The sequence below is a fragment of the Macaca mulatta genome, chromosome 1 (genome assembly GCF_049350105.2).
Source record: "Macaca mulatta isolate MMU2019108-1 chromosome 1, T2T-MMU8v2.0, whole genome shotgun sequence".
NCBI lineage: Eukaryota > Metazoa > Chordata > Mammalia > Primates > Cercopithecidae > Macaca > Macaca mulatta.
This window is the reverse complement of record NC_133406.1, coordinates 219,791,862-219,806,507: the sequence shown is the minus strand read 5'-3', so window position 1 is coordinate 219,806,507 and position 14,646 is coordinate 219,791,862. Positions and strand designations below refer to the sequence as shown.

Genomic DNA, 14,646 nt, shown 5'->3' with positions numbered 1-14,646 from the left:
AATGTAATTTAATCTTTGCTGAATGAGAGTTCACGGAGAGTCAAATTTTAACTTGTTTTGATTTTCCAAAATAGAAGTAGCTTTAATTTGCTAATTATAAAAATAACTGGCCGGGTGCGGTGGCTCAGACCTGTAATCCCAGCACTTTGGGAGGTCGAGGCGGGTGGATCACCTGAGGTCGGGAGTTCAAGATCAGCCTGGCTAATATGGTGAAATCCCATCTCTACTAAAAATACAAAATTAGCTGGGCATGGTGGCACACGCCTGTAATCCCAGATACTTGGGAGGCTGAGGTATGAGAATTGTTTGAACTCGGGAGGCGGAGGTTGCAGTGAGCCAGAATCATACCACTGCACTCCAGCCTGGGCAACACAGTGAGACTCCATCAATCAATCAATCAATCAATCAATAACATGGTTAAACAAAATATTACTTATTGCAGAAAGAAATCAAATGACCTAATCTCACCAGCAACCAGTAACCACATGAACACTGCTGTATAATCAAGCACCTTTTCCTAATGTATTTAAATAAAATTTGAATATACATGCTATTTTTAACTAACTTCCACAGAGAAAATGTGCACTTTTTTATATCAGTAAATGTTTCTGTAACATTTTTAATGGTTATATAGTATTTCAATGCCTATATAGCCTGTAATTTGCCCAACGTCATATTACTAGGCCTTTAGCATGTTTCAAAAGGTTTACTATCATGAAAGATGACATGAGATCAGGACTTTATTTGAATACCAACTTTCAAAGTATAATTCTATAAAAGCAAATTGTATTAAATAAAAAAAAAGCAGGGCTAATTTCAAGGTAACCCTTGAATGTATGTTAAAAAAAATCTCTTAGAATACTAACAAAATATAATACAACAGTCCAGTTTCTGTTACATCACCTAGGGCCACAAGAAACAAACTCCTAGATCAAACTACATCACCCACTCCACTTGGAAAGAGATTCATCCTAGTCCCTATCTCACTCTAGATACTAGTTTAGTAAAACAGACTTAAATTCAAACAAAAGAAGATAGTAACTAAGCCTAGGGAAAAACTGAAACCAATTCCATGAGGTAAGACTGATCCAGGACTCTAATCAGACAATTATGAGGTCTAGCTTTAGATTGGAGAATGGAGGGATTAAAAGGCTCAGAAGAAGTTCTAAAGACTCCCAGATTTATAACTGACAGGGAACCAAGCACCTAAAAAAAGCAGGCAAGCTCAGAAGTACACTATACATTCCATCACAGACATTTCTTCGGGCCAGGCACGGTGGCTCAAGCCTATAATCCTAAGACTTTGGGAGGCCAAGGCAGGTGAATTGCTTGAACTTAGGAGTCTGAGAACAGCCTGAGCTACATGGTGAAATCCCATCTCTACAAAAAAATTCAAGAGTTAGCTGAGCATGGTGGCACATGCCTACAGTCCCAGCTACTCTGGAGGCTGAGGCAGAAGGATAGTTTGAGTCTGGAAAGTCGGTGCTGCAATGAGCCAAGATGATGCCACTGTACTCCGGCCTGGGCAACAGAGCGAGACCCTGTCTCTATAAAATAATAAAATAAAAGCAAATAAATTTTTTTTTAAATCTTTGGGTTCACAGATTTGAAAAGGCCAACTACCTTTGGTTACGTACTCCTTAGATGGAATCAAACTTGCTAACACTAAAAAAAAGCAACCAGAAAAATAAAATGCCCCCTACAGGGCCTTCAACATAAAACTTTTTTATAAAAGTAAAATCCATTTCCCTTCCACTCCCAGACTGTTTCCTAATGCAACTTCAATTACCTTTCCAGCCGTTACAAGTCACAGTAAGCTGGTATCTACTACCATGACCCAGAGAGCTTCCCAAAATACTCTCCTTATAAGATCATAGTGATACCAGCTATTAATAACATGATTTTATGCCATATAAAAAATATATCAACATTTGGAAATTTTACATAACTTAATGAACAATTACCTTCAAAATAACTGATGCATAATCCTATAATCTTCCAAATAACCAATGCATGATGTTACAAAATCATACATAGGTAAAAGATCCATTCAAGCCAAGCACGATGTACACACTCTGTCATCCTAGCAACTCAAGATGCCGAGGCAGAAGGATGGCTTGAGGCCAGGAGTTCGAGGCTGCAGGGAGCTATGACTGTACCTGTGAATAGCCACTGCACTCCAGCCTGGGAAACAAAGAAATATGCTGTCGGCCGGGCGCGGTGGCTCAAGCCTGTAATCCCAGCACTTTGGGAGGCCGAGACGGGTGGATCACGAGGTCAGGCGATCGAGACCATCCTGGCTAACACGGTGAAACCCCGTCTCTACTAAGAAATATAAAAAACTAGCCGGGCGAGGTGGCGGGCGCCTGTAGTCCCAGCTACTCGGGAGGCTGAGGCAGGAGAATGGCGTGGACCCGGGAGGCGGAGCTTGCAGTGAGCTGAGATCCGGCCACTGCACTCCAGCCTGGGCTACAGAGCGAGACTCCGTCTCAAAAAAAAAAAAAAAAAAAAAAAAAAGAAATATGCTGTCTCCAAAATAATTTTTAAATAATCACAAATTGATTCCTAAATGCTCCAAAGTTCCCTCCTTTCTCAAATCTATTTTCTAATTAGATTAGAAAATGTTGAGGGACAATGGTCACTCTTCATTTTTACTTCTTCCCACAGTCCTCCTGAAGTGTATAGCAGGCCCGGATGTGTGCTGCCCCTAGTAGCTTTCAGTCACTTTCAGAATGTGTTATTTTTGAAAGGCGGCTAAAAGATACTACATCTCAAAGACTCCTAGACAGACAAACGTCTTCACTCATCTAGAAGATTCTAATGGCATTCTGAATAGCACTATCATTCTTTTAACTACCTACTATGACAGCTACCACAGTAACATTTCTTTTTAATAGCTGAGGCCATTTGAGAAGGAGGTGAGTTAAAGATTTCCATAATCCATTCTAACTCTCACATTCTAAGATTCTGGTTCTCGAGCACGGGGGAACAAGGTCGTGAAAACAAGGTCTTGATGAGGTGCCGCCATTTCATCGGTCCCCCGTCTCTGCGCTTTTCGCAGAGCTTCCAGCAGCGCTATGTTGGGCCACAGCATCCGGAAGTTCACAACCTCTGTGGTCCATAGGAGCCACTATGAGGAGGGTCCTGGGAAGTATTCGCCATTTTCAGTGGAAAACAAGTGGGCGTTACTAGTTAAGATGTGCTTGTACTTTGGATCTGCATTTGCTGCACCCTTCCTTATAGTACAACACCAACTGCTTAAATCATAAGGATGTTTCAGCTCGTCCATTTAACAGATATGAAGAGCATTTTAAGAGATACAGCCTCTGGAAATGGATCAAACTCTAACTCATGGCATACTAGGTATGTTTGTCAATAAACTTACGACATGAAAAAAAAAAAAAAAGAAGATTCTGGTTCTCTTTATTCTCAAGTCCCAGCATTCAATAATGCTGGATACTACAGTTATTTAGGGGCTGGAAGATGAGGCAGCAGGTGTAGCCATTTGTGAGAAGCAGCTTTTTTCTTTTTTTTTTTTTTTTTTTTTGAGACGGAGTCTTGCTCTTGTAATCCAGGCTGCAGTGCAATGAATGGCACAATTTCGGCTCAGGGCAACCTCCACCTCCCAGGTTCAAGTGATTCTCCTGCCTCAGCCTCCTGAGTAGCTGGGATTACAGGCATGCACCACCACACCGCACTAATTTTTCTGTTTTTAGTAGAGACTGGATTTCACCATGTTGGCCAGGCTGGTCTTGAACTCCTGACTTCAGGTGATCCTCCCACCTTGGCCTCCCAAAGTGTTGGGATTATAGGCGTGAGCCACCGAGCCTAGCCAAGAAGCAGTTTCATTATACTTCAAACAACAGTGAAGCCAGCAAAAGACAGCTGCTGTGGTTTACATTGCTGAACACGCTGTTGGGTTTCACAGGCCAGTAAAAACTACCCATTGTCAGCAAGCCTCATTTTTCTTAGTTAAGGGTTAAGAAGCACCAGACTTAGCTAGTAGTTCCTAAAGTAGAATGAACAATCTCTTTTCTCAAAGCAGAATTAGTATAAGCGCTTATCCGCCAAAATCAGGGTTATTGGTTTAACGGAATTTGCTCATTTCTGAAGATGTCCTACTGGAAATAGGATAACTGAACATTAAAAAACCATTCTTGCCTAGGAATGTGCCTCCGGTTGCAATAAACAAACTCTCTACGTAAACCACTAATGTTATACATGCTCAGACACAGGAAAAACTGCTTTCAATAACAACAAAAAAAAGTAAGTCAAGGGCATTATTTTTTTTAATCACAAAATGCTATTAACTAAAGTACAGAGAAAGGAATAGAAAATATGCAGATACAATATCAATCACTAACCTTTTTTGTGAGAGCCAGAAAGGCAAAACAACCTGCAACATTCTATGAAAGTATCTATTGTTTTGGTTTTGAATATTTTCAACTCAGTTTCACTTCTGAGTCAAAAGTAGTTCATCTTTAAGAATTCTGTCATAAGTAGCCTCCCCTCCAAATATAATTTTCAAAGTTTTGGTTTCCAGTGAAGGACTAAACTGAAAAACACCTCCTAACTGCTTTCTGGTTTCATATCCAATGGTTCATCTGAGCATTACACCCTGAACACAAATAGATGTTCCTTTTTCATTCAAAGGCAGCCAATTTAACCTAACATTTCAAATTCTAGCTGAACTATTAATAAGGAGATGCGGATATATGCTATGTATCTATACGTCTATGTATATCTCCATCTATGTATCTCTTTAGCACTATGATAAAAGATGTCCTACCTTTTGATGAGCAGGTACTTTCACTATTGTCTCATTATTTGAGTATTAAAACAACACGCCTCAATTTTACTCACTTATAAACAATCTACTACAAACCTGCTACTAACCACTCACTAACCATAAACAAAGGCTGAAACTGAAAACAGAAATATATTTTTTAAATATATAGGCCAGCGGGGCGCAGTCGCTCACACCTGTAATCCCAGAACTTTGGGAGGCTGAGGCGGGCAGATTACTCGAGGTCAGGAGTTCGAGACCAGCCTGGCCAACACAGAGACACCCCATCTCTACTAAAAATACAGAACTTACCTAGGCTTGGTGGCAGATGCCTGTAATCCCAGCTACTCGGGAGGCTGAGACAGGAGAATCGCTTGAACCTGGGAGGCGGGGGCTACAGTGACCCAAGATCACGCCACTGCACTCCAGCCTTGGCAACAGAGTGAAACTCCATCTCAAAAACTAAAATAAAATATGTAGGCCAGGCACAGTGGCACACACCTATAATCCTAACACTTTTGGAGGCCCTGGTGGGAGGATTACTTCAGCCCAAGAGTTTGAGAATAGCCTGGGCAACATAAGGGGACCCCTATCTCTGTCTTGCTCTGTCGCCCAGGCTGGAGTGCAGTGGCGCAATCTCGGCTCACTGCAACCTCCGCCTTCCGGGTTCACGCAATTTTTCTGTCACAGCCTCCCAAGTGGTTGGGACTACAGGTGCACACCACCATGACTGGCTAACTTTTTGTATTTTTAGTAGAGGTGAGGTTTCACCATATTGGTCAGGCTGGTCTCGAACGCCTGACCTCAGGTGATCCACCAGCCTTGGCCTCCCCAAGTACTGGGATTACAGGCGTGAGCCACTCTGCCCAGCAAAAAAAAAAAAAAAAAAAATGAGCCAAGTGTGGTGGTACACATCTGTGGTCTCAGCTACTCAGGAGGCTTAGGTAACAAGATCTCTCAAGCCCAGGAGGTCACGGCTGCAGTGAGCTATGACCACACCACTGCACCCTAGTTTAGACAATAGAGCAAGACCTCGTTTCCAAAAAAATATATATATATATGTATACATACATGTATATATTAAATGCAGACTGGATAACAATCATGGGAATTTACCTAGATACAAGCTTTTTTATACCTATTTGAAAAACTGAAGAAAAAAAGGTAATCTGAAAAGTCATCCTTATGAAAAGTATATAAAATCTATTTAAAAGTCCTAAGTAAAAAACTTAATTCACACATCAATCTTGGATTTGAATTACTCACTACAAACATATAACCCAACCCTCCCTCCTAACATGCTTCCAGAAGGGTCCTTCTAAAACACAAATTGGCCAGTCATTCCCTAGCCTACAGCTCTGACGGCTTCTCACTGTCAGCTTCTCAGTACAGCTTCTCACTGTCATGTGAGTGATCTTCAAGCTTTTTAGCATGGTTTATAAGGCCCTTCCTGTGGCCTCTGATTATCTGTCCACTACCCTTCAAATCCTTGCTCTACCAATAAGAGGTAAGTCATTTTTCACTGTCTTGAGTCTCTGCATGCACTGATTCCTGGCTGGAATTCTCTTTATCCCACTGCTCTCCTTCGTATGGTTTGTTCATCCTTCCAGTTTCAGTTTAGAGGAGTACCCTTCTCCAAGAAGCCTTTGAATTCCCTCATTTCTCTCAATCTTTTCCCACTCACCCGCTAAGTGGTCCTCCTCAGAGCTCTCACAGGCCCTCTGCTTACTGATTTCTCTTTACCTTCTTACATATCTGTCTCCTGAATAAGGACTTTAAGTTTCTTCAATTTTTTTTTTTTTTTTTTAAGAGATAGGGTCTCACTCGGTCACCAAAGCTGGAGTACAGTGGCGCAATCATAGCTCACAGCAGCCTCAAACTCCTGGCCTCAAGCCATCCTCCCATTTTAGCCTCTTGTAACTGTAACTACAGTGGCACAGGCGTTACTATGTCAGCCTAAATTTTTTTTTTTTTTTTTTGAGACAGGGCCTGGCTATGTTGCCCAGGCTAGGACTGTAAGTTTCTTGAACGCAAAGGTTATGTCTTATTTCTAATTCCCCAGTGCTTAGCCCAGGACACACTTTCAGTGCTCTAACATCTACCAAACAAACATCTACCGAACGATCAAGTCAGAATACACAACGAGAACACAGGCTTCTCTTTAGAATCTAGGCAGAAAGTATCCCAACTCTGCTTTGTTCAACACTCCATACAAAACAGCTTGCCAAATCACCAGCTCCCAATGGTTCAAATACTGGGCTAACAAAGGAGTTCCCCACATGTGGGCAAGATGCCTTAGGCCCACAAACACATCGTCCACAAGCTATTTTCACTATATCAAAAAGTCTAAGAAATTACACATCGGCCAGGCGCCAGTGGTTCACACCTATAATCCCAGCACTTTGGGAGGCTGAGGCGGGCGGATCATGAGGTCAAGAGATCGAGACCATCCTGGCCAACATTGTGAAACCCCACCTCTACTAAAAACACAAAAATTAGCTGGCAGTGGCATGCGCCTATAGTCCCAGCTACTCAGGAGGCTGAGGCAGGAGAATCGCTGGAACCCAGGAGGCAGAGGTTGCAGTAAGCCGAGATTGCGCCACTGCACTCCAGCCTGGGCAACAGTGCAAGACTCTTTCACAAAAAAAAAAAAAAAAAAAAACAGAAAATCCACAATAATGAGGCCAAGACAAGCTAACTCAAACAGTTCCTTTTCTTCTGCTTAAAATTTATCAACTAAGGATAGTAACGGAGTTTATCATGCTCTGCCTAATTCCTGATTAGCATATGAAAATCTTTTATTGAAAACTCCAGTTTCAAATTAATGATTTCACAATAACTACTGCCCAGAACCCCAATAGCAGCCTATTAGAGAGATAGCAAGTGGTTTCCATCTTTTTGATGTTTTAGCCAGTTGCGGTGCCTCACACCTCTAATCTCAGTCACTTGGAAGGCTAATGCTGAAGAATAGCTTGAGCCCAGGAGTTTGCAGTGAACTATGACAGCGCCACTTTCCACCCTGGGTGAAAGAATGAGACTCCATCTCAAAAAAATAAATAAATATTTTGAAATGTTTTTTTATTTCTAAAATGTGATTATAGGAAATAAGCAAAAGTATAAACTTAAACGTAACTCTCCAAACCAAAGCCCTAAAGAACTAATTTTAGACTTGTAGGAGAAACACGCAAAAAGCCAGGTGCTCATGCCTGTAATCCCAGCACTTTGAGAGGCTGAGGCAGGCGGATCACTTGAGGTCAGGAATTCAAGACTAGCCTGGCCAACATGGTGAAACCCCAACTCTACTAAAAATACAAAAATCAGCTGGGCGTGGTGGCGCATGCCTGTAGTCCCAGCTACTCAGGAGGCTGAGATGGGAGAATCACTTGAACCCAGAGGGCAGAGGCTGCAGTGAGCTGAGATCGTGCCATTGCACTCCAGCCTGGGCAACAAGAGCGAAACTCTGTCTCCAAAAAAAAAAAAAAGACTGGGCGCGGTGGCTCACGCCTCTAATCCCAGCACTTTGGGAGGCTGAGGCAGGCAGATCACAAGGTCAGGAGATCGAGACCATGATGATTAACATGGTAAAACCCCATCTCTACTTAAAAAAAAAAAAAAAAAAAAATGCACAGAATTGGCCGGGCATGGTGGCAGGTGCCTGCAGCTACTCGGGAGGCTGAGGCAGGAAAGTGGCGTGAGCCTGGGAGGCAGAGGTTGCAGTGAGCCGAGACTGCCACTGCACTCCATCCTGGGCGACAGAGCGAGATTCCGACTCAAAAAAAAAAAAAAAAAAAAAAAAAAAACTCAAGAGTCTTCAATCAAAAACTAGCTGTCAAGGATTAAATGTCACTTCCTCCAATTACATAAACAAAACTCAGTGGGAATCTATTCTGGATAGTTTAAAGGTTGTGCTGCCTTGATCCTCCTCTTTCCTCTCAGCAGTTTCTTCCTCTTTTCTGTAAGCTTCCTCATCCTCCTCAAGTAACCAGACACTGCATAGACTACTAATAATCTATGCTTTTCTCTTCCCTCTCTCTCCATTATGCTTATATTTTCACAGATTTGTTTTTCCAACCATTTCTGCTCATCTGACTTCCATCTCCCCATTTCCAAACATCTTCAGTTATCTCCATTTGTTTGTAAAATGAATTGGACATTTCATTCATTTCAAATCCAACATGTCCTAAACTGAATTTATCTGACCACTATCTCAAAACAATGTATACAATTAAATCCTACATCTTTCTTACTACATCACTGAACAGCATCATTTTCTAGTCTCAAAACCCTGGAGTCAATTTTAACTCTTCTTTCATCAAAGATATTCAAATCCCTATTTTTCTTCCTTTATGATAGCTTTCATGATACGATCACCCTTTCCTTTCCATTTCCCTCTAGACAGGATGTACCTCAGCAAAACCTTGGAAAACCTTGGAAAAATTAGGCTGGGCGCAGGGGCTCACCTCTGTAATCCCAGCACTTTGGGAGGCCGGAGCCAGAGGATCGCTTGAGCCCAGGAGTTCAAGACCAGGCTAGGCAACATAGTGAAACCTCATCTCTACAAAATATCAACCTGGGACCACCTGTCGTCCCTACTATTTGGGAGGTTGAGGCAGAAGTATTGCATGAGTCTGGGAGGTTGAGGCTGCAGTGAGTCATGATCAAACCACTGCACTCCAGCCTAGGCAACAAAGCAAGACCCTGTCTCAAAAAAAATAAATAAACGATAAATTATACAGTTAGGGCCGGGCGCGGTGGCTCAAGCCTGTAATCCCAGCACTTTGGGAGGACGAGGCGGGTGGATCACGAGGTCAGGAGATCGAGACTATCCTGGCTAACATGGTGAAACCCCGTCTCTACTAAAAATACAAAAAACTAGCCGGGCGTGGTGGCGGGCGCCTGTAGTCTCAGCTACTTGGGAGGCTGAGGCGGGAGAATGGCGTGAACCCGGGAGGCGGAGCTTGCAGTGAGCCGAGATCACGCCACTGCACTCCAGCCTGGGAGACACAGCGAGACTCCGTCTCAAAAAAAAAAAAAAAAAAAATTATACAGTTAGATATCCAAAGGGTCTCCAAAATTGTCAGATGCACATTCACTGCTTTCTATTTTAGCCCAGTGGGTCTTCAGACTACCCCAAATAACACCATACACCATTTCCTTTTTTTTTTTTTTTTTTTTTTTTTTTTTTTTTTTTTTGAGACGGAGTCTCGCTCTGTCGCCTGGGCTGGAGTGCAGTGGCCGGATCTCAGCTCACTGCAAGCTCCGCCTCCCGGGTTTACGCCATTCTCCTGCCTCAGCCTCCCAAGTAGCTGGGACTACAGGCGCCCGCCACCTCGCCCGGCTAGTTTTTTTTTGTATTTTTTTTTTAGTAGAGACGGGGTTTCACCGTGTTAGCCAGGATGGTCTCGATCTCCTGACCTTGTGATCCGCCCGTCTCGGCCTCCCAAAGTGCTGGGATTACAGGCTTGAGCCACCGCGCCCGGCCATACACCATTTCCTAACCACTGACAACTCTGCCCATACCATTTCCCTCAACTGTAGATGTCCTTCCCCTCAACTTCAAGTCAGCCCAAATACTACTTCCTATTCCTCTAGTCCTCACTGACTTTCTGATCTCCTACCTCCATTTGAGAGTACTGTATATTCTTTTTTTCTTTTTTTAAAGAGAAGATCTTGCTCTCTTTCTTACCCAGGCTGGAGTGCAGTGGTATGATCATGACTCACTGCAGCTTCAACCTCCCGGGTTAGAGCAACCCTCCTGCTTTAGCCCTTCCCACACAGCTGAGACTCACCACTACACGTGGCTAAATTTTTTTTTTTTTTTTTTTTGGTGGAGACAGCATCTCCCTATGTTGCCCAGGTTGGTCTTCCTACTCCTAGGCTCAAGTGCTCCTTCTGTCTACCCTCGCAAAGTGCTGGGATTACAAGTGTGAGCCATCACACCCAGCCTCAGGTTTCTTTTGTATATTCTTCAATAGACAGCACAGACATACAATGTTAGTTAATAAATATTTGCTCCATTAATTATTGATTAAATAAGTATTGTGCACCTGCTAAGAATCAGGTACTGTGGTTAGCTTAATCTGTAATATCAAAACAATAACATTTCTCTTCTCTTTTTTCTTATTCTTTCTCAAGATTCTACTAGTCTTTCCTTCAGTTTACCATTACCAGTTGTCCTTTTATACTCAGTTAAGCCCTCAGCTGAATAGCAGTTAAGCTACCTCATTAACATGATTCTGGAATAAAAGGGAATAATGACTTTTCTCTCAAAATATTCCAAGAAAGGCCGGGCGCGGTGGCTCAAGCCTGTAATCCCAGCACTCTGGGAGGCTGAGGCGGGCGGATCACGAGGTCAGGAGATCGAGACCATCCTGGCTAACACGGTGAAACCCCGTCTCTACTAAAAAAAATGCAAAAAACTAGCCGGGCGAGGTGGCGGGCGCCTGTAGTCCCAGCTATTCGGGAGGCTGAGGCAGGAGAATGGCGTAAACCCGGGAGGCGGAGCTTGCAGTGAGCTGAGATCCGGCCACTGCACTCCAGCCCAGGCGACAGAGCGAGACTCTGTCTCAAAAAAAAAAAAAAAAAAAAATATTCCAAGAAAATCAGAAAGAATAACGAGCAGTAAGTTTCCAAAGGCTATTTGACCAACTGGAGGTTTCTCACAATTGTCCTTATCGTCAACTAATTTCACACTGGTGCCCTTAAGAACTGACCAAAGCCTTCAATGTCACTGAAAGCACTGAAAGCATAAGAAAACTTCCTTTCTGTGCCTGGACTCTATTTGATAAATACATAGCTTTTTTTTTTTTTTTTTTTTTTTTTTTTGGGGCAAGGTCTCACTCTGTCACCCAGGCTGGAGTGCAGCAGTACGATCTCCACTCACTGCAGCCTCTCTACCTCTTGGACTCAAGCGATCCACCCACCTCAGCCTCCCAAGTGGCTGGGACGAGAGGCGCATACCACCACGCCCAGCTAACTTTTGTATTTTTGGTAGAGATGAGGTTTTGCCATGTTGCCCAGGCAGGTTTCAAACTCCTGAGCTCAAGCAATCCACCCACCTTGGCCTCCGAAAGTGTTAGAATTACAGGCATAAGCTACCACGCCAAGCCAATATATAGTTAATTGAAGAAAAGCGATTATTTTTAAAGTGCTTATGAACTGTAACTTATGATGACCAAATATTTATTTCAACTTAGCTCCTCCAACTAAAACAATCACTCTGACCTGATACTCAAGATTTAACACCACTAAAACACAACATAAACCAGGCACAGTGACACACACTTGTAATCCCACCTACTCAAGAAGCTGAGGCAGTAGAATCATCTGAGTTTGAGTCCAATGGTTTGAGTATACACACGTACATACATACACACACACACACACACACACACACACACTCACACTCTCTCTCTCTCTCTCTCTCGGTGTTCATCCATGGGTTCCACAAAGATAACTAGAGTACATTTGGGGCCTTTAATCCCATCTAAACAATTTGCTGTTAACAAAACTCAAAAACAGAAATACCTATATTTTCTCACTAAATCAAATTGTTACCTATGAGGAGTAAAGACATTGGATCTGCAGGTCCTAGTACAATCTATAGATAGAAGGCCTTTCAAATTTGAGGCGCAAAAAAAAAAAAAAGAAAAAATCTTCTACACACTTCCTTCTTTTATCTGCAATATAAGAAGGAATCCTTTTTAACTCTAATAACGTATTAACGTGAATTAAGAACACGATTGTTGGGAAACTCAGATGTTGGCAAAGCTTAAAAATAAAAAAACAAGGGCTGAGTACAGTGGCTCAGGCCTATAATCCCACCACTTTGGGAGGCCGAAGCAGGAGGATTGCTTAAGCCCAGGAGTTTCCGATCAGACTAGACAACAAAGTGAGACCCCTATCCCTATCTCTCCAAAAATTTTAAAAATTAGCTGGGCACAGTGGTGTGTGCCTGTAGTCCCAGATACTTAGGAGGCTAAAATGGGAGGATCCCTTGAGTCCAGGAGTTCGAGATTGCAGTGAGCTATGATCAAACCACTTCGCTTCAGCCTGGGTGACAGAGCAAGGGTTTAAAAAAAAAAAAAAAAAAAAAAGGCCAGCACAGTGGCTCATGCCTGCAATCCCAGCACTACGGGAGGCCGAGGCGGGCAGATCACCTGACGTCAGGAGTTCGAGACAAGACTGGCCAACACGGCAAAACCCTGTCTCTACTAAAAACACAAAAAAACCCAGCCAGGCGTGGTGGTACACACTTGTAATCCCAGCTGCTTGGGAGGCTGAGGCAGAAGAATCACTTGAACCTGGGAGGTGGAGGCTGCAGTGAGCCAAGATCGTGCCACTGCACTCCAGTCTGACACAGAGTGAGATTCCGTCTCAAAAAAAAAAAAATAGCATGCAAGAAAAAGCTTAATTTTCTGATCACACTTTGGTACTATGGCTCCAATGGCAGCTGATACATTAAAAATAGATTATTTAAAAGAAAAAAAAAAAAGCCAGGTATGGTGGCTCATGCCTGTAATCCTAGCACTTTGGGAGGCCAAGGCCGGAAGATCAACTGAGGTTGGGAGTTTGAGACCAGCCTGGGCAACACAGTAAGACCATCTCTACAAAAAATTGAAAAATTATCCACGTGCCAGGCACGGTGGCTCACATGTGAAACCCCTGAGCAACATGGTGAAACTCCAACTCTACAAAAATACAAAAAGTTAGCCAGGCATGATGGCAGGTGCCTGTAATCCTAGGTACTCTGGAAGCTGAGGCAGGAGAATTGCTTGAACCCGCGACGTGGAGGTTGCAGTGAGCCGAGATCATGCCATTGCACTCCAGCCTGGGCGACAGAACAAGACTCCTCTAAAAAAAAAAATTTAGCCACGTATGGTGGTGCACGCCCATCATGCCTATAGTCCCAGGTACTCGGGAGGCTGAGGTGGGAGATCTCTTGGGCCAGGGAAGTTGAGGTCACAGCGAGCCGTGATCAAGCCACTTCACTCCAGCCTGGGGAACACAGCAACACCCTGTCTCATTTTAAAAAAAAAAAAGAAAAAAAAAAAAAAAAGGCCAGGCGAATTGGCTCAACGCCTGTAATCCCAGCACTTTGGGAGGCTGAGGTGGGCAGGTCACCTGAGGTCAGGAGTTCGAGACCAGCCTGGCCAACACGGAGAAACCCCGTCTCTACTAAAAATAAAAATTTAAAAAAAAAAAAAATCAGCCGGGAGTACTGACGCACACCTGTAATCCCAGCTACTCAGGAGGCTGAGGCAGGAGAATCGCTTGAACCTGGGAGGCAGAGGTTGCAGTGAGCCGAGATTGCGCTATTGCACTCCAGCTTGGGCAACAAGAGCAAAACTCCAACTCAAACATAAAAAAGATGATGGCTTCTTGAAAGAACACAGAAATCAACCTAAAGGAATTCCTGATGGCCAAAGCTAGAACAATCTGAGTAACAAAACAATGACAGTTACTAGATTTTAACCCATAAAATAAAATACATACCCACGAGTCCATAGTGATATGAATAATAAATAAACAAATGAAGGAAAGAAAGCTCTTCCTCATAGAATTACAATCAATAAATGTAGAAGGAGAGTGAAATAGAAAGTCACAGTTAGGCAACCACAAAAGCAATAAATTTTGCAGACAAGCTCCACCAGTTGCTAAAATTGAGAACCAAAGTTTGAGAAGACTTTAACATTGTTTGCAAACTCATCAAGTATCTCCCACAAGATACTTATGAACAACAAAAGGAAAGAAAATAACTCCACAATAGAAAGACTCTCAAGACGCCAACTTAACCAAGTAATCAAGGTAAGCATCATCGTACTGACATCACGAATCTCCTGATATGGGACAATGAGAAG

At 43.0% G+C, this 14,646-nt stretch overlaps 2 protein-coding genes and 1 long non-coding RNA gene across 34 annotated transcripts in view; 1 reads left to right on the top strand and 2 right to left on the bottom strand.

The window, feature by feature from the left end:
- Nucleotides 1–14,646, bottom strand: part of EIF4G3 (eukaryotic translation initiation factor 4 gamma 3) — a 375,758-nt gene that overhangs the window by 341,522 nt on the left and 19,590 nt on the right. The window lies entirely within an intron of this gene.
- On the top strand, nt 3,060–3,269 carry LOC114673956 (cytochrome c oxidase subunit 7C, mitochondrial-like). The gene has a single exon (XM_028838517.2). The coding sequence runs from the start codon at nt 3,078–3,080 to the stop codon at nt 3,267–3,269; it is 192 nt and encodes a 63-aa protein (XP_028694350.1). The 5' UTR covers nt 3,060–3,077.
- On the bottom strand, nt 7,411–13,845 carry LOC144335678 (uncharacterized). 2 transcript variants are annotated; one of them, XR_013406730.1, is made up of 2 exons: nt 13,535–13,845; nt 7,411–8,151 (listed from the first exon to the last, which is right to left on the bottom strand). It is a non-coding gene; the product is annotated as an uncharacterized LOC144335678 (long non-coding RNA). The 2 variants fall into 2 exon arrangements; XR_013406728.1 differs by having other exon boundaries at nt 7,411–8,142.